A 19,740-nucleotide genomic window follows, 5' to 3' on the forward strand; every position below is an offset into this window, starting at 1 on the left:
ACAGAACAAACTACCAAAGCTCTCTGAGCCCAAAGAACTCTGTGAGATTAACAGAGGGGATTTTCTTACTAATAACACTATATGCCAATGAAATCACAGATGCAAATTTTTTCTCTTAAAATCTTCCCAAATGGCCTATACAAAGTTTTTTTTTGTTTTAAAATACAGTTTTTGCAACATTAACTTATCTGATTAAGCTGATCTATTCACCTAACAAGCTGTGCTCACAAACTACTTTCTAGCTTCAATGGTTTCCTAGAATTTCTTTTCTTCTCTCCAACTCTCTATATATCCTATCCAATTCTTCAGAGAATGTAAGATTCAAGTCTTACTTTTTTGTGAATTATTTAATTAACACTTATCTCACCCCAAAAAAGATTTTATAGTACAAAATTTGGACCACAGTTACATAATGCACACATATATGTGGAATAATAAAGTATATAAAATAACCTAATTTTATATAAACCATTTAATATTATCAAAAGAAAGTATTAACGGAAAGCAAATATGAAATGTATTTTCCCTATCCCTTTCACATCCCTTTGAGGATCAACATAATTATACTACTCGTTTCATCATTTCATTGTTTAATGGATGTGTGTTCTCTGTCACTAATGAGATTTAAACATTCCTCAGAATGGGAAATATTAATTATAATTACTGATGTAGAAGTGGAGGGCACTTTGGGGTAATCTAGTTTAGCATTCTCATTTAACAAATGAGGAAATAGAAACTGAAAGAAGTTTCGACATGCACAAGTTCAGGGATGCACAAATTTAGAAAAAAAGTTTATTGAATTGAATAAAATTGTCAACTTGAATCATTTTATTTTTGTACTGAGAAATTAGTTGTTGACCTCATAGTAGCTTTGTTAGATCTGGTATAGGGGTGTTTCCTTATAATATCCAGTTCAATTTACCACCTACTATTAAGTGCAAGCTTATGAAATTCAAATAATTTAATTTAGCAATGGTATTTAAGATCCTACAATCTAAAATAGAGAATTTGCATGAAAAAAATGATCTATTAAATTTCAAAGTTTAATGATTTAAAAACTGAGAGATAATCATGGTTGCTTTAATTATTCTTTGCTGCTATAAACATTAATTTATGTTTTGATTCTCATCTTTACATGTATTACACAATAAAGTTTATACAGTATCAGAAGAGGGAAAAAGACAATTGGCAAATCAACTTATTAGGTTCTTATTCTTTGTGCAAAATAAATTATCCTCCAGACTATACAATACTATTATTTTATGCACTTATCAATATAACAAAACATTGAAATTCTTGCTATGAAATTCAAGAGTACAAAAATGAACTATAATTATCAGTTTCAAGGGAATGATATATACTGATGATACCTACTATACTTGAAGTGACATTTATTTTATTTAACCTGGGATTATTTCCCTTTAAGGAGATCAAAGATCCATTGGTTCAAGGATGAAGGTTTAATCATTAACCTAAAAATCCCAGTCCATGGGGAGGTTTAACAGAATTCACACTACTCTCTGATGGACATTTTTCACATACAGTGTTGCTGCCATGGTAAATTCTGAGGTGGAGGGACATTGCATCTGCTTTAATTAGCAAATGTATCCTTTTAATCTCTTATTAAAGTAATGAATTCATTTTATTGTATTTTATGGTCCACCAGAGTTTCATTACATTCCAATTCCACTGCTGAAACACTAAACTGGGACTCTAGACATGATCTAGATCTAGAACACATTCTAATCAGTTTAACACAGGTTGAATATATATTTAAAAATTGCAAAGAACATAACAAAAAAATATGCTGCATATTCCTGTATATCTGTAGTTTATTTGGAATATATATTAAATATAGCAGGGGTTCTGTTTATAGGAATGCACTTGATATATCCTGATGACCAGATATTGTATACTCATTTTAATGAGTATACAATTCCTTTACATTCTCTAAAGTCACAGTCTCCTGTATTCTCTACTAAATAAGAGTCCAAAAAACACTAGTGATCGTCTCTCTACTTACATTAATACTTAATCACTATGTCCCTCATTTTATGAGAAAATGTAGATAGTCCATTATCACAAGTCAGTGTTTTTCTTGCTATACAACACAGACAGAACTAAGGAAAAGGGAAGTAAAAAAAAATGTCAAAATGTCCACACCAAAGGTATCTGACACATGATCTGAATTCAAATAGAACTAACCTCTCTCTCTCTCTCTCTCTCTCTCTCTCTCTCTCTCTCATTCTCTCTCTCTCTCTCTCTCTCTCTCTCTCTCTCTCTCTTTCTTTCTGTCTCCTTATGGCTTAAGGATAAACAAATCTACTACCTCTACCAAGTGATGGCCATTCAAATACATCTCTCATGTTCATTCAATCAACTCACATTTATTACATTTAATGTTATTCTTTGTGCAAAATAAATTATCCTGTTCATGGGAATTGAAGTCCTCATTCTAGATTTCTTTCTCTAGATTTCACCACTTTATGCAAATCATTTATAAGATCTGATTCTCACAACCAAAAACGGTGCTCCACATATGTATGGTATGATCAGGCCAAAGTGCCCAGAGACTACTGTATTTAGTTATTACTTTTCCATTCAGCAGCTCTATCTCACTTAAAACCAATTAATGCACAAATTGAAACTTCACCCTTGTGATGTCATTGGTCTTCTTCAAGACTGAAGAACAAACAACAACAAAAATGATGAATATATGGAGACTTTCCTATTAGGAATGTTCTAAAAGGACATCATGAAAAATCATAAATTTATGTCTTTTTACATATTTATTAAACTAAAAGCAGAAATACTCATTTCAGTCAACAGCAGGTAGGAAGCAAATGTATGATTTTATTGGAGATATCTCTACTGGGGGAAAAACTGTTCCCAGGCAAATAAGTTAATAAGAAAGGTCCAAGCCTCAACTCTGACAGGTATTAGCTATGTGACTTTAGACAAGTCATTTAAATTGGTGCCTCATTTGCAACATATACTCTGAGAGAGCTGTTTAGAACTATAAGACAATAAAAGACTTCTATCTATAATTTCACTGTCATAAGGAAGAGAGAAAGTTTCTTCACTTAGTAGTCCTCTATAGCAGTGAAATCATAGGTATTATTCCTAACCATCTATTTTTTTCATCTTTCCTGTTATTTTCTCCTATTAAGGGTGTTGTTTGTTTGAAGCATATGTACAGTTTAATAGCTATTGCAACATAATTCCAAATTGCTTTCCAGAAAGACTGAACCAGTTCATCAGAGGTCCATCAACATACATTAACATGACTGTTTTCTTATAGTCCCTCTAGCATTTAACTTTTTTTTTTTTTTTAACTTTGGCAATCTGGTGGTTATCAAGTAGGAATTCAATTACTTTAATTTACATATTACCATTTATTAATATTATAGTGCATTTTGCATATTCTTTTTTGAATTTCTTCCTTTGAAAAATTATTTTTCATATCTTTTGACCATGTGTCATTTGGAGAATGTATAGAACTCAAAACTGAAGTCAGGAATATTAAGGCATATATAAAACGTGTTGACCCTAAGCAAGTTAGTTAACTTGTTTGCCTCAGTTTTCTCATTTGCAAAATCAGCTAGAGGAGCAAATGACAAAGCACACAAGTATATTAGAAAAGGAAACCCCAAATAAGGTGACAAAAAATCAGACACAACTGAAAATAGCTGAACAAAAATTGGGGGATGGCTCTTATTCCTATAAATGTGAATCAGTACCATATATGTCTTAGAAATGAGACTTTTGTTAGTAGTCAATAAATATTTATTAAACACCCACTACATGCTACACATTGTGCTAGTGCTATTGATGCTGAGAAAGATAAAATAGTCATGTCTTTTAGAAGTTCAAAGTCTAATTGAGGAAGATAATACTTTAAAAGAAGATGAAAATGGGGTGGGAAGTAAGTAAGAGGTTTTTCATAAAGGGTAAGGGTGATATACTTGTGAGAAATAATTATTTGGACCCCTATTCTATTCCAATCAATATTAATCAATTTGATAGAATAATATCAAAGTTGTGTTGATGAGGTCCCATAGCTGTGAGCTGTAGATTCTAAGTGCACTTGCTTAATTATAGGAAGTCTCTCCACCCAGTGTGGCAAAAGTGACAATTACAAGGAAAAATCCTGAAAATATTTTTGTGCCTTCGAATCAATCTCTTGTCCAATTGAAGCAGGTAAACATCTTATGAACATCACTGACTATGATAGCTAGTACCATTTCCTCCTGCCCAATGTAAGGAGGAGCCTGTCCATCTTGTGTAGAGGTATCCTTGTTTTACCCAACTTGTTACCCTACTAATATATTATTTTGTTTATTTTAGCTTATAAATTATATGTCAATGGAAATATTCTTGAATAACTGGACTTCTAATCTTATAAAAATAGACCCTGGAAAGAGGAGGCATTTCAGAGGATGAAGATCTGAAATCTATTTCATTAGAGAGAACTATGCATCCTTTACTAAAGTGCCATTGGATCAGAACAATGATTCAGTATCTTTTATTGTATGTGAGATAATTCTAATCCCCACATGAGTTGATATCCTTGGGTGCCTTCCTTAAGTAGAGGTTCTAGAAGAATTCTCTGATTTTAACTACTTTGATTCTATCTAAAGTCTTCTTTGATTTTATGTAATAGAATTGTCCATTTTATATTCTATGATACTAAATCTTGCTCAGTCATGAACTTTTCTTTCATCTATAGCTTTCACATGGAATTTTTTCCTTGCTTTAATTCATTTCTGAAGTCATCTACTGAGAGTTTACCTTGGCAGCTTTACAATTTTAAAAGAGGTTTTTGTCTAGTACTGAGCACTTGTTCCCAACAGCTAGGATCTTTGAGTTTATGAAACAGAAACACCAAACATTTTCTCTGTTTATTAACCCGTAAAAACTTGTTTTGATGATTATTGTTATGTCATCATTTGAGATATGATATTTATTAGTGCTCCTTCCTTCTCATTTCCCCCAATTCATTGTTGCCCCTTAAGATTCCTGACTTTTTTTCCAACTGAATTTTGTTATTTTTATCTAGTTATAATTATTCTTTTGGTAATTTTATTAGTAAGAGACCAAATATTCTGTACATAGTTTTTATTGTATTGATCTTACCCTACTCCCTGATTCTTTGCAATTTCTCAGTTTTTAAAAATTATTTCTTTATTTTGTGCGGTATTTTGCAATTATATTGATATAATTACTATAGGTATATACATATGTGTTGGAAGTTATATATCTATGTGTATATGTGCACCTTAGAAAATAGACTACTATTTTATAATTCCCATATTTATTTTAAAAGAGATTTCTCTATCTCTTATTGTTGGATTTTGTTGGCAATATCAAATATAAAAATCCTAGTGATTTATATAAGTTTATTTTATGTCTCGTAACTTTGTTGAAGTTGTTGTTTCCATTAATTTTTTAAAATTAGTTTTTAATTAAATGTCTAGTATTCTCTGCAAAAAATAATTTATAAAAACTATATATTTTTTCTTCTTAACCTATGTTATTCAAAAACTTTTTTTGTATTACTGCTGGAACTAGTAATTCTAGCACCCCATTAAGTAGTAATGTGTGTGTGTGTGTGTGTGTGTGTGTGTGTGTATATGTAGTTAGGATGAATGGAACAAGACCTTCCCTGTGTCACATGCAATTTCTGGATTATATAAAGTAAGTTAATGGATTCTTTATTACAACGGAGAAGAGAAAGATTGAGAAATTCACAATGTGAAACATAAAGACCACATAAGGATTGGATTTCATGGGTTTTTGATCCTGACAAAGGAGATGGTAAGTCAGTTAGGTTGACTACCACCAATATTGTGCAGGATAATAGGGATACTTACTCTTGCTGATGAGAGCTGAGCCTAGGCGTTATGCTGAGGGGTTTTATGGAACTATGTCAATGCGCAGTTTATCTTATTTGTTACTCTTGAGCCGTATTTTGTAAAGGAAGATTCTGGAATTTTCACAAGCTGCTCTTCTGCTTTATATCTATCAATCAGGGACAATCAGGTAAGAAATGCCTATCCCTGCCAAGATGCAGCTTTATTATTTTACTATGATTGAAGTCCATGAACCAGCAATGAGTTGGACCAACTGCTCCTCAAACAATTGGGACAAGTCAAATTATGAGTGATTTACTGGCTGACAGCCATGAAAAAAGGTACAAGGTGTGAAACAGTTCAAAGCAGAACCAGCAGCAGAATTTTAAAAGAGCACACTGCTTGCTGTCCTTGTCCTAATAATAGAGTTGAGATATCTTTTCAGACTTGGTAGGTACTTAAGACCATTTTCAAATGGAAATGAGAAGGTGCTGCTTCCAGAGAAGCTAAGTTTCAATATATTCTTGATTTCCCAAAATGTTCAGTGCCTTGCCAGTGTTTCATTTTATTCCAACAATGATCCTGAAATAAGAGAATACTTGTTTTAGAGCTTTGCCTATAACTGCTTCATTTCTTCCCAAAATTGAACCTGAATAAAGAGATAATGCTGGGCTTTAGAGCCTTGCCTACATTAATGGGCAAAAGAATTTCAACTTTGTTCAATGGTTATGTGATTTAGAAGGGTAAGATATTAAATTTATGAAGTTAACACAATGTTCCACATAGTAAAGATAAAGAGAACTTCATCTAGAGCAGTAGCAGTGGAAACTGGAAAGAGGAAGAGACAAGATTAAGATAAATGGAACTTCATTTGTTAACTGAGCTGATATAGGATTATAAGGTGTGGGTAGGAGCAAAAATCTTCTATGTTGTCAATTAAGGAAAACTAATATGTCTACTGGCACAATTCTCAGCCTTATGTGATCTGGTTTTCTGAGGGTAGAAAAAAAGAAACTAATACATTAAAATTCTAATTCCAAAGCCAAAATCAATTTAATTCAAATAATAAATGAAATATTAAATTAAATTCATAATTAAATTAAATCATAAAATATTAAATTTGTTGGTTCGGTAATTTAATATTTTGGGGGGGGAAAGTGAAGAAAACCATGAAATCCATGACTAAACTATTGTTTGCCAGTAGAAATGCTAGTTTCCAAAGCTAAAAGCATCATTTGGAGGATATCCCTTTAAATGCTTTAGTTCCATCTATTGTCATTTTTATTTACTTTTTATTAGATCAGTTTAGAGATAAGAGAAAACAGAGATCCATGCATATTTTACTTGTCAATGATAAGAGTCAGTAAACACTTTTCCCAATTCCCCAGAAAATAGCTAATGGATAGAAGAAAGTAGTTAGATTGTTTCTTATTTTACTAAGTCATTTGCCTGAAAGGGGGAGTAGAATATAAAAGGGGGGAGAGATGATCAATAACAACATTCTGATAACTAATAAGCAGCCAGAATTCTTCCATAGTAATTTCTTATCCATAAATTTTATAAGAAAACTCCTTCACAAGTGGCCTAAGGTTATGGCTATTCAAAAAACTGCAGGTAGGAAAAAATATGCCTCTATCTTGAACATTACCAATAGCAGGTATTCAGCTGAACACTGGCTCATGGACACAAATACAAATAGATAAGTCCTTGTCCACTACTGTTAATTTTTTTTTCAGTTACAGAAACAGATCAATATTTTTCAAATTTGTATTAATAAAGGATTTGCTATATCTTATTATGAGTTGTATCTGCAATGTCTCTTCATATTTCAATTTTATTATCTTAGTTGAAGTGATATATCAGGGCATATATTCCTAAATCATAAGTTCAATGTATAGGCTCCTTTTGTCTCACATGAAATTTTATATTCAGTGTTTGCAAACTCATTCATCCAGCCTTTGTTTAATCTAGATAGTTTTGCTATAAAGCATAGATTATTCTAGGGGTTCTCCCCATGTCCTTGATTAGAAAAAAGTGTTTATCATATATAAAAGAAGTATCCTTCTATAAATTCATACAGATTCTAAAATCACCAATATTTTCTAAGGGGAAGACTTTTCTTAAGACTTTTCTTCATGTTATCTAGGTTTTAGTGAATATAACTAAATCATGCTTGATCCCACTTTATCCATCTAGATCACAGAAATGATAGTTAATGTTTTTTGACACTGCAGAGTTTATAACATGACTCCCTACTCTCACTAGATTGTAACTCTGTGGGGTAGAAGGAATTAGGAAGGGAAGGAATAAACATCTCAATTTCCCTTCAGGACAATCTCTTAAGGTAGATATTATTATTAGCCTCATTTTATAATAAAACAAACAAAAATTGTGATTTTCCCAAGGTCATAAAATTAGTAGATATCAAAGTTTGATTTTGATGACAGGTCTTTCTGATTTCAGGTCTACTCCTCGAGGGCCATCTTCAGTCATCCTGATGGACCCATATAATTCTCAAGAAGGAAAGTGAGGCTGGGAGAGAAGGGGAAGCAGAGATCAATGTATATTTTACTATGTCAGTAATAAGAACAGTGAGTAGATACTTTTTCCTATCCCCCAGAAAACAGCTAATGAGTAAATGAAAGGATTTAGATTGTTTCTTAATTTCAAGTCATTTACCTGAAGAGGAAGAGATGATCAGTAATAACACTGGTAACCAGTAAGCAGAGTTCTTTCATAGTAATTTCTTATTCATAAGTTTTAGAAGAAAACTCCTGGGGCAGCTAGGTGGTACAGTGGATAGAGCACCAGTCCTGAAGTCAGAAAGACCTGAATTCAAGTCTGTCCTCAGACACTTAACATGTCCTAGGTGGTGATCCTGGGCAAGTCCCTTAACCCCAATTGCTTCAGGAAAAAAAAAGAAAAGAAAAGAAAACTCCTTCACAAGTGGGCTAAGGTTATGGCTATTCAATAATTTCAGATAGGAAAAAAAAAACATTCCTCCATTTTGAACATTACTAAAAGTAGATATGCAGTTGAACATTGGCTCATTCTTTTTCAGGTTATAGAAACAGCTCTTCCTCAGTTAAACCCAGTTCACTTGCATGTCATGGCCTTACCTCCCTAATGTCATGGTCCCCTTTTGAGAATGCCTGACAAACAACAACAATAACCCAGTCCTCTTATCTACTGACCCAATTAGCAGCTTCTAAAAACACAAGTTTATCTATATAAACCTATGTAGGCTAAATGAAGGCATGCTTAATAAAGGCCTAATAAACCTGTATATATCATTTATAAGAAATTGATAAAAATGTATCACCTATAGTAAGTTAGATTTGTATTTCTCCATCCAAGGGAAAAAATGATATTAAGACTAATGACCCTGTTATATTATTTTTCCTTCTTTTTTTGAAGAGGACTAATAACATTATAGGTGATGTCTTAGATTATTTGGATTTAAGTGAGGCAGATTTGCAAAAAGTTGTCAGCCTTTCTCTTCTTGAGTCAACAAAGTCTAGTAGAAAAATAAAAGTCAAAATAACTGGTCATGGCCTAGCATGTAGTGGATACCTATCATCATCATTGCTTATCTGCTAAGCACTGTCTTCATGCCCATTGAAATAAATTGTTCTTGTCCACCTATTCCACCCAAAAAAGTCTGCTTGTGCTTGGGATAGACATCTTCCTATTCACTGATACTTTTGAGACCTTTCAGTTATCCTCAATTTGGTTTAGCTATCTGCTGAGACAATTTTATTGTGGTATGGCTGCTGCATATGCTACAGCTTCTTGGAGAACTGGATAAAAGTAGACAGCAGAGGTGGATAAACAGCCTTGAAAAGGTTTGGCAAGTCCTCACACCAGATGTGCTGATGCTCCCTGAATAGCCCACATACTCTTTTCTTATCTAAACTATGCATCCAGCATTGTGTTCTGAACATTGCAGGTGCTTAGTAAATTTTATCAATTGGACAGTCTTTAGGTTTTAATGTTGGGAAGGGAATATTAATCATGGGATCTGTGTGGGTGATATTCCAAGTGTCCCTGACCTGGTAGTCCTAGGACCCTGAGTTGTGTTATTAACCTCTATAAGAATAAATTTTGAAATCTGTTGAGTTATGGAATTATGAAGCTAAGAGGGATCTAAGTTCTAAAGTTTCTAACTACCTACCAATAATCTGTGACAAATTTTTAGTAACACTCATGATGGTACTAGATTCATTTTTAACAATAAACTCTTTGAAAATTAAAAAAAAAGCTGATAAAGTTTTGAGCTTATTCTTCACTTGATTTTATCCATTACTTTTAAAAAGTTAGACAAACTATATAACAATAAACCAAGTCCTTTTGTGCAGCACTTGCTGATTTCCAAATTTAAATGCTCATAGTAAAGATTAGCAATTAACTCTTTCTCCCAAAATGGTATAAGTTGGCTTCAGTACATTCCAGCAAACATCCAAAATTTTTCTGCCAAAGATCTTCAAATCATAACTTTTAAAGTCTATAAAGCTGCTTTGTTCTTTCTAAATCTCCCTGCATTCAATTTCTTGTTCCTTAGGTTTTCCCATCATCAGCTCCCAGTTCCTGTCCCAAAGCCTATAAACTTACTTGTACTCATTTTATGGTTCCCTCTCATTACTCTTCCCTTCCTCTTTCCCATTCAAATATGTAATATTCGTTTTCAGGAAATTCTGATTTAACTTAACAATTCTCCCCACCCCCCCAAATAAGAAGTAATCACCTTCTGATTGCCACAATGATAAAAAAATAACGGGACCAAGATTAGATGCTAGTTTCCTTATTTTAAGATGATTATTCTTTCTCTATAAATATCTTCCATTTTTTAAAAAAGGAAATACAACAAAAATAATTTGAGAGCTTACTCAAGAGAAACTTGCTCAAGAGAGAAGAATTTATGGTCATGGAATTAGGACAATTATTAAGAGGAATATAATCATGAATAAAGTAGACTTTTTAAAAGAAAATTCATGGAGATGTAGCTAGATAGTGGCTGCAATGATAGAGCCCTGGATCTAGAATTAAAAGGACTTGACTTCAAATCTGGCTTCAGGCAGTTGACACTTATTAGCTATATGACCTCAGGCATGTCATCTAACACCAATTGGCTAGCAAAAATAACAAAAACAAAAACAAAAAATGGAAAGAAAGTTTATTAAAAAGGAATACAAAGGATGGAAAGAAATAGAATTAAGGAGAATGGCAAGAGCCAAAGAAAGGCAAGAGGGGAGGGCCATATATGAAAAAGAAAAGTTCAGAGTAAATTACATAAAGACTGACAAAGTAAAATAACAACAACAACAACCAAAACCAATTTTTATACAAAAAGAATATTTAATATCTTTTATTTTTAGAACTTTGAGGGAAATAGACAATCTTTGTATTCTGTAAATACATGAATCCAGATGCCACTTTTAAATAACCTATTTCTAAAATCTAATAATCTGAAATGTTTCACCTATCCAAAATTAATCTCAAGATATATTCAACAGTGGGCTCATTAAAAAGGTAACAAAATGTCTTCTATGAGATTTTATAGCCCAGGGCTCCATTTAAGAGTCTAGGTTTGCACTTAAATGTCAAGCCAGCCTAAAGAAGATTAATAAAATAACTTGGTGTGATTCATTCTGATGCCTTGCCCAGCTGAAATAGCAAGTAAGAGAACATATTTTGATGAGCAAGAAGGTCACTTTATTTGGCAGTACATTTGTTGAGAAATAAGGCCTTGATCTGGGTTATCTGCCTATAGAGTTATATCAGTATGTAAGAGAAAATAGCCAAGAACATACATGGTTTAAAAAAAAAAAAGCAAAAAGGTAATATCAAGACTATGTTTCACTTTTTTTAAAGCAAAGTGTGAGTTTTCTCATTTCTATAAATTCTGAGGGAAATGATCATATCTGAATGACAGAATTGTAACATATCAGAGCTTGCAGTAGTCTTGTATAAAGATTGAATAAGTATAACAAGTGTCTAATTTCAAATGAACAAGAATCAACTTTGTATTGAAAACCCACAACACTGAAGTAGCCAAATGAAACATTATATTATGATCCTCTCCAAAATCATAAGCAATGAAAATAATGTAAGATAAAATTTCTAGGTTAAGAAAATTGCATTTTAAACTGCTTTCATAACAGTGCTATGATATAATGTGTATTTCTTTGTTTGAAATTGGCACAAAGGGTCTACACTATCCAAATTAAGGAAATTTGCAAATTTTTAATACGTTTTTATTCATCTTAAAGATGACTTTCCTCCTTTCTCTGAGATCAGATATTGAGTTATTTTTCAGTTGTGTCTATTGTTCTGACCCCATTTTGGGTCATTTTTCTTAACAGAGATACTGGAACAGTTTGCCATTTCCTTTTCTAGTTCATTTTATAGAGGAGGAATCTGAGGCAAAAAGGGTTAAATGACTTATCTAGGGTCATACAGCTAATAAGTGTCTGAGGTCAGATTTGAAATCAGGAAGAGGATTCTTTCTGACCTGAGGCCTAGTTCTCTATCTACTCAGTCACTTAGCTGCCCACCTAGTTGTCTTTTAGTTCAACACTATTGTAAATTCAAAATATGTTAGAGATGATACCATGAAGTACTATGGCTACTGAATTGAAACTCAGCATGCACGGATAAAATTCAATAGTTCAAAGTAAACAATAGTTTTGTTTGATATATCCTTCCTCTTTCCCATTCAGATATGTAATATTCATTTTCAGGAAACTCTGATTTAACTTAACAATCCTCCCCACTTCCCCAAATAAGAAGTAATCACCTTTTGATTGCCACAATGATAAAAAATGACAGGACCAAGATTAGATGCTAGTTTCCTTATTTTAGATGATTATTCTTTCTCTATAAATATCTTCCATTTTTTAAAAAAGGAAATACAACAAAAATAATTTGAGAGTTTACTCAAGAGAAACTTGCTCAAGAGAGATGAATTTATGGTCATGGAGTTATGACTTTCATATATTTCATCTCGATTATATTTCACAAATCTTTTGTTAAGATGAAAAGATTGAAAACTGGCCTAAGAAGCTCTGAATTCAAGTCCCACCCTTGAAAAATAATGACTATGATCACATGAGCATTGTCAATAATCTATCAGACAATTCTCTAATATGATGTTTGAGAAAAGGATCAATCTTCATAGATTACAAAAAGTTTTCTCACTCCTGAATTCTATATTCCAGTGAAGTCATAGGTAGTTAGTGTCTTTAATTAATACAACATTGTCTATTAAAGTCTTTTTTTTTCTTTTAACATCTATTATTCTTGCATGCTCACATATACACGGAGACACACATAAAATCACTTTTTTATATATAAAAGCATTTGAGATGTCATTTTAAAAACATTTTTTCTTATTGTGACTTTAATTAATCTCCAGTCTGACTCAATTTAGTTCTAGCAAACTATACTCAACCAAGTCTTAAGGCAATTGTATGTAAAAATGCGCAACCAGGTGACCCAGTGGATGGAGCATTGGGCTTAGAATTAGTAAGAATCATCTTCCTGAGTTCAAATTTGACCTTACTAAGCATGAGATCCATGTGTGATCCATGACAAGTCATTTAACCTTGTTTTCCTAGTCTTCTCAGCTGTAAATTACACTGGTAAAGGAAATAAACTACTCCAGTATCTCTGCCAAAACCTGAAAAGTGATTATGAGGAGTCAGACATACCAAAAACAACTGAAAAAATTGTTAAAAATAAAGATTTTCTTCACATTGCCCAGCAACTTTCCATTTATTCCCATTAAAAATGTGATATCTTGGAACTTTGGAAATGATGAGATAACATTAGTAGACATAACAACCAACATTCCCCAGCCCTGATGTACCCCTAACTCTTACCTTTAAAATGTGAAGTGGGAAAAATATATATATTTATCTCTAAGTTAGAATGTCAGGTAGCTTTTTACAACATGAACAAAAAAATATATCAGTATATCAGAAGGCACAGCATGAAATTATTTTCATATATTTTAAGAAAACTTGAAACACATGGACCCCTATCAAAAGGCAAATTTCATATTTTGCACTTGAGATCATACAGTAAGTTTATTATGTCTCCCCCTAAGACATTTTCTTTGTCACTGTTTGCATTATAACAACAGGCTGTTCAGTATTACATGGAGCAGAGATGTGATAAATTTATCATAGAAGTCAGTTCGAATAATTCAGAGTACTCACATCTGCTCAAGTTAGTTCACAATATGGAAAGGAAGATATTTACTGTGTTCATGATGAATAAATCTAGATGCATTTGGATCTCACTATCTATCCATCACCATTTAAAATATCAATATTTAATACTTGATCATTCTCTTTCATATCACCATATATCTAAGGTGAGCACAGACTAGTGTTTTGAACATAATGCATACAAAGAAAGAATTGTAAATAATGTTCCAAAGCTTATATTGAAAGTAAGAAAAAAATTAAAAGTAACTATTAATCTCTTAGATTTAAAACCTAGAGTTGTAGGCATTGACCCATTCAATTTCTATGCTAAACACAATGTACAATATGCAATTCTCTATTATTATCAACTGGTTAGCAAAAAAAAAAAATAATAAGTCATTACCTTTCCCACATACTGAGGTTCCGAGCCCATGTACTCTTCCAGGACAAAAAATTGATTCCAAACCCAGCCACGTTTAACACGCTGGGCAGGTGATTGCCTTCCTGGCATGATGAAAACATTTTCTCTTGACTCTGTGGCTAAAGTCTGTTGTGGTTGTGACTGCAGTGGTGTTAGGAGACCTCCATCAAACAGGACCCAGAGAAGCAGGGATAAGCAGTTCCTTGTAAGCATTGGCAAAAACTTCCCTCCAGCAAAGTAATAAAAACTCCAGTATTTAATATAAAATCGTAGAATCCAGTTTTGAAGTGTCTTGTGGCCTCCACCACTTAGCTTCTGATTTTATTGAGGAAATGGTAGTGCAGGCATTAATCCTTCTGATGATAAGGTTTTTGCTGTGTTAAATTCCATCTAAAGAGACCTATAAAAGAGATTTACATGGCAACATCAAATTTTGCAAAATTACATTAAAAAACTCATCAAAACTCTTATCATATTTACCACTTATATGATAACCTAAAAGAAAGATACAGTACAGTATTTAAAACTGTCTTTGCTTCAGAGACTTGGTAAAGACTATTCTAATGAAAGAAGTCAAAATGAATGGTTTTGACCAGGGTGTTTTTAAAATTCAGTGATTATAAATCCTGTGAAAAGTACAAGTTGTCATGTACTTGTGGTATGAGCAGAAATAGACTTTTTTTTTTTTTTTTTAAAGCATGGAATAGTAAATTCTGGCAGATATGCTAGCTGCTGGGTGTGCAAATTCCCAGTTTGTAAGGGTCGCCAGATTTTCCCCAACATAGGAATATCAATTCAATGGACAGATTATATGTTTTCTGGGTTTTTTAATGAAGAAATAATCAAATGTTTACTCAGGGAACATGAAAAATAAAAAGGACATTACAAAGGACAATATAGTTTAGTATATATCTACATCATTATCCCTCTCTATTATTTATCTATTCTTATCTATTTCTTTATTTTGCTCAATTTATCTTCTTAGTTTTATCAACTATTTCCATCTATCTCTCTATTGGCAATCTATCTTCTTTCTATTTATCTATTTATTTCAGAATATGAGATTCTTCATATTCATAGTAATAATACACTTCATAGTATTTCATAGTAATAATAACCCTACAAGTAATGCAGATTGACAAGATGCTACAATTTATATTTTCAAGTAGGGATTTTAAATACTTTGATAACTGTTTGAATTTAGTTTGTTTTCTTTATAATTTCATACATCATATGTATTAAAAACATTAGTGCCAAAAGGGTCTATGACATTATGTTAAAAAAAAAAAGTTTAAAAACTCCTGGTTTACAGAATTATCTTGAAGCCTGAGAACTGAAGGGAGTATAGCAGTGTTATATAGCTGGTATGTGCCAAAAATAGAATTTGAACTCAGGTCATCCTAAGAAAAAAATCCTTTAAGTACTGTCACACTGATTTGCAGCTGAATATGAAAATATTTTAATAGTAAAATGATCAGAGCTTTTATAATATGTACTCATTTCTGGCATTCATTGTTAAAGCCAGGGTTAAAACTAAATTTGATATGGTAAACCAGGAAAAATAATTTGTTTAATAATGTATATAGCTACCATTTAATTGGAATAATGCTATTATCCCCTCTTCTTTTCCACAGCCCCAGATACTGCAGGATTTTACATTGAAAATAGTCATGGTTTGATTGAGAAGATAATTCTCAGAAAGTACTATGAATGTTAAAAATAATTTAGTATTTTTTTTAATTTAAGTATAAGGAAAAAGGGAACAATAATGAGATACTCTCGATCTTCACATTTCTCCTTAACATCTCCTACTTCCTAACATACACAGAGTCTTACACATTCTCTGCTTCCTTTTCTATCTCCCAGATCAAAACTTGTTTCAGAAAAATAGAAGATAAACTTAGTGTATTAAGGAAGAGATGTCTGAGGAGACTAAAAGAGAAGTTCATCCCTGACAAAACACAGAATTCACATTCCTTCTGCATTCCTTACTTATAAAAATACCATTCTTTAACCGTTAGAAATATATTACAAAAACTAGAAAGGAGATGTGATTTTTTTTCAAAGATTAAAATGTAATGAAAATACAGCTCAGAAATACACACTGACATTTTTTCTAAATCCAAGATCACTTTTGATGCAGAAACAAAACAGAATAACAAAGAGAGCTTTGTTAGGAAATAGTTAATTTACCTGAAGAGGTGCTATTACCAAGATACCAAAACATAAGTGAAAATATGTTTATTTTATATTGAAAATCCATTTCCTGGAGCAACAATTCTCACATGGTTGATATAAAAAGCTCAGATAAGTTTCAGTATTTTCAATCATCAGGTAGTTAGGAAGGAATAAGAAATTTCAGCCTGGTCATGTAGAGAAACATGCCTCAGAAGCATATAATATACAGATGTATCATATGCTTTGTAGGGGCACATTAATGTTTTCATATATTTAATAAAGATTTTATTGTATTTTTTCCTCCATCATGTTTCTGGTTAAAATATAATTGACATTGACACCCATTTAGATGGCTATTTTTTGAATTCTCTAATTCCTATTCCTCCTCAACTCAGACTTCCATACCTAGAATTCTAATCTTTTCAAACAGACACACCTGGTAGAAGATAACCACAGTGATGAGTAAGGCTGAGGGAAGATAAGATTCCCTCAAGCCTCTTCACAGGATATTCTATACTTAACTGCATAGTTTTATTGGTAGAGGATGAGTGAGAAAGACAGAAGAGAAAATAGATAGACACACATACTTAGAAGTCATGAATTCCCTATCACCAGAGGTCTTCAAGCAGGGTTTAGATGACAACTTGTAAAGAATAATATTAGCAACATTTCTGTTTAGGAACAGATCAGACAAGATGGATTTTTATCTTTATATGTCAACAACATGACACAGAGCCTGGGGTTGGATAGTTCTGAGTTCAAATTCAGCCTTAGACTCTTCCTAGCTGTGTGACCTTGGCAAGTCACTAAACTTCTACTTGCCTCCGTTTTCTGAACTATAAAATAGGAATAAATATACAGCATCTAGCTCCCAGCGTTGTTGTGAAGATAAAATAAAATAATATTTTTTAAAGTGCTTAGCACAGTACTTGACAAATTGTAATTATTATATAAATATTTTTCCCTTCCTTTTACATCCCAGAACCAAGAACATATTAACAAATGTCTCTGCAATGGGACTGGAGTGGATTGAAGTATGGGTATGATAAAAGAGATCAGCCTAAAATCAATTGAATCAACTTTATCATCATCTAGTTAATATCTGCTAAATTAGACAACTGACTCATTCATTCATTTAAATAAAAACTTAGGTCTTCCCATATCTTTCAGGTCTATTCACAGGCTCTATCTCAATACTGATTGACATAGAAACTTTCGCTTTCTTCATTTCTAACCTGGAACAATTCATCTCTCCTTATACATTCTGGTGGCATCTGCTTCTACGGACTTACTATTGTAATGTTGAATTTAGTAAGGATAGCTGATCACTATAGCCCAATGAACCTCCAAAATCCTGTCTTCATGAAATCCATCAATCTCAGCCAGCCTATTTGGTAGTTAGAAATACAGGTATATAACAGCATCCCTTGCATTAAATGAATTTGAAATTTAAAATATATGATTCTAGTTTCTAATTATTCAGAACCAGGACATGTGATGTCATCACATGGAAGCAATGATATGAATACTCTTTGATCCTCCTACCATTAATCATACTTTATTCTTGATCATTAAACATACCTGGGATCAATTTTCCATACCTATGAAAAATGAATTTGATAACAGTTCTGGGATCAGAGACTTCCTAAAAAGGCATACATAAATGTTTCTGCACCCCATTGTTTATACTTGCATTTTAACATGTTTTGTTAAATTAATGCCTACATCATATAAACTCTGTTAACTCAGTAGCTAAATTATAAAAATATCAGCAGCCATATCTTTCTTACTGTAGAGCCCTAAAACATAAAACAGGGAAAGAAATACACACACACACACACACACACACATACACACACACATTCCATGTAATCTGAACACATATTTTTTAAGAGTTCCCCAGCCAACATCATTGCACCATGATCCTAAAATCCATTCCATGTTAACTGTAAAACTGCAACCCCTTACTGAAGAGATATTACTGTCTGTGCATTATGACTCTCCCAGCAGATCATAGCCTCCGGCCACGGCTGTCAGCCAGGGAGCTTTTAAAGTGTTATATCGCAACAAAAATAATGCAAGGGGATTGGAGGACTCTGGCTCTTAAGTGAAAGGGAAACATCCCTTCTGGCTAGCAACGGAGCAAATGATTGTGTTGCATATACACACACATGCAACCACAATCATCCTTCGTACACAGGTGTCAGCATCCATAGCCCTGAGACAGAAGCATTAATACAGGCTTATTTTGAGGTGCCAACACCCTATGGAAATTTCTCTCCTTTAAAAATGCCCTTGGTACAAAGCACAACTTTAGTAGTGCCTCATATTGAAGTCAGAGGCACTGTGGTCAAATATTGATTTTTGACTAATAGTCTTTCACTCTTACTAAGCCAAAGTGGTATTCCAAAGGCATTTCAACACTACTATTCACTCTCTAGAGTCAAAAATTCCTTTCAATAGGAGAGAACATTTAAAAAAAATCAACAAATCAAGAGGGCAAATCCATAGAGGTGAAGGACTCATTAACAAAAAGCCTCCCCCATTCAACTGATCTCCAAGTTCAGATAACAAAAAAATCAAGATTATTTGTTTTTAAGATGATTCTAATACCTGTATATACTGTTGGAGTTTGGAAAGCCTACTTTGCCCAAAATGAACAAATTCTGAAAAGGCAGGTCCTAGCATGATGCAAAACTCTGAGAATGGGCCTGGTCATATGTGGGAACAGGCTCAGTACTAATTTGTGGTAACCATGTAGTGTTTTATTTATTTATTTTTAAACACAAAAATTCAAATACTAAGAGTAAGTATAATCATATAACTGAAAGTATGAACCTTTTACAATGTCATAGCAGTTTAGGATGAGTAAATAAATTCTCTATTTGCTTAACTTGTGCTTTTAGATAGGGAGATCAAAAATATGACATCAAGCCTGACCTCAGCGAATATACAACAAATGAATTGATGTTTAGGAAAGAGAAAGGAGAATTCACACAGAGTCACAAACACAATTGCCAACATTAAAAATTCTATTTGTAATTTTAAAGGGGATTAACTTCATAAATCTTCATTGAAA

The 19,740-nt window shown here is 32.6% G+C and overlaps 1 protein-coding gene across 1 annotated transcript in view; it reads right to left on the reverse strand.

The window, feature by feature from the left end:
• The window catches only part of CDH12 (cadherin 12), an 890,215-nt gene that overhangs the window by 336,109 nt on the left and 534,366 nt on the right, over positions 1-19,740 (reverse strand). The window contains exon 4 of the mRNA XM_003759641.2: positions 14,466-14,883. Coding sequence (XP_003759689.1) covers positions 14,466-14,696 — 231 coding nt within the window. The 5' untranslated portion in view covers positions 14,697-14,883. The remainder of the gene's footprint in view (positions 1-14,465; positions 14,884-19,740) is intronic.

This window comes from Sarcophilus harrisii, chromosome 1, assembly GCF_902635505.1.
Source record: "Sarcophilus harrisii chromosome 1, mSarHar1.11, whole genome shotgun sequence".
NCBI classification, from domain to species: domain Eukaryota; kingdom Metazoa; phylum Chordata; class Mammalia; order Dasyuromorphia; family Dasyuridae; genus Sarcophilus; species Sarcophilus harrisii.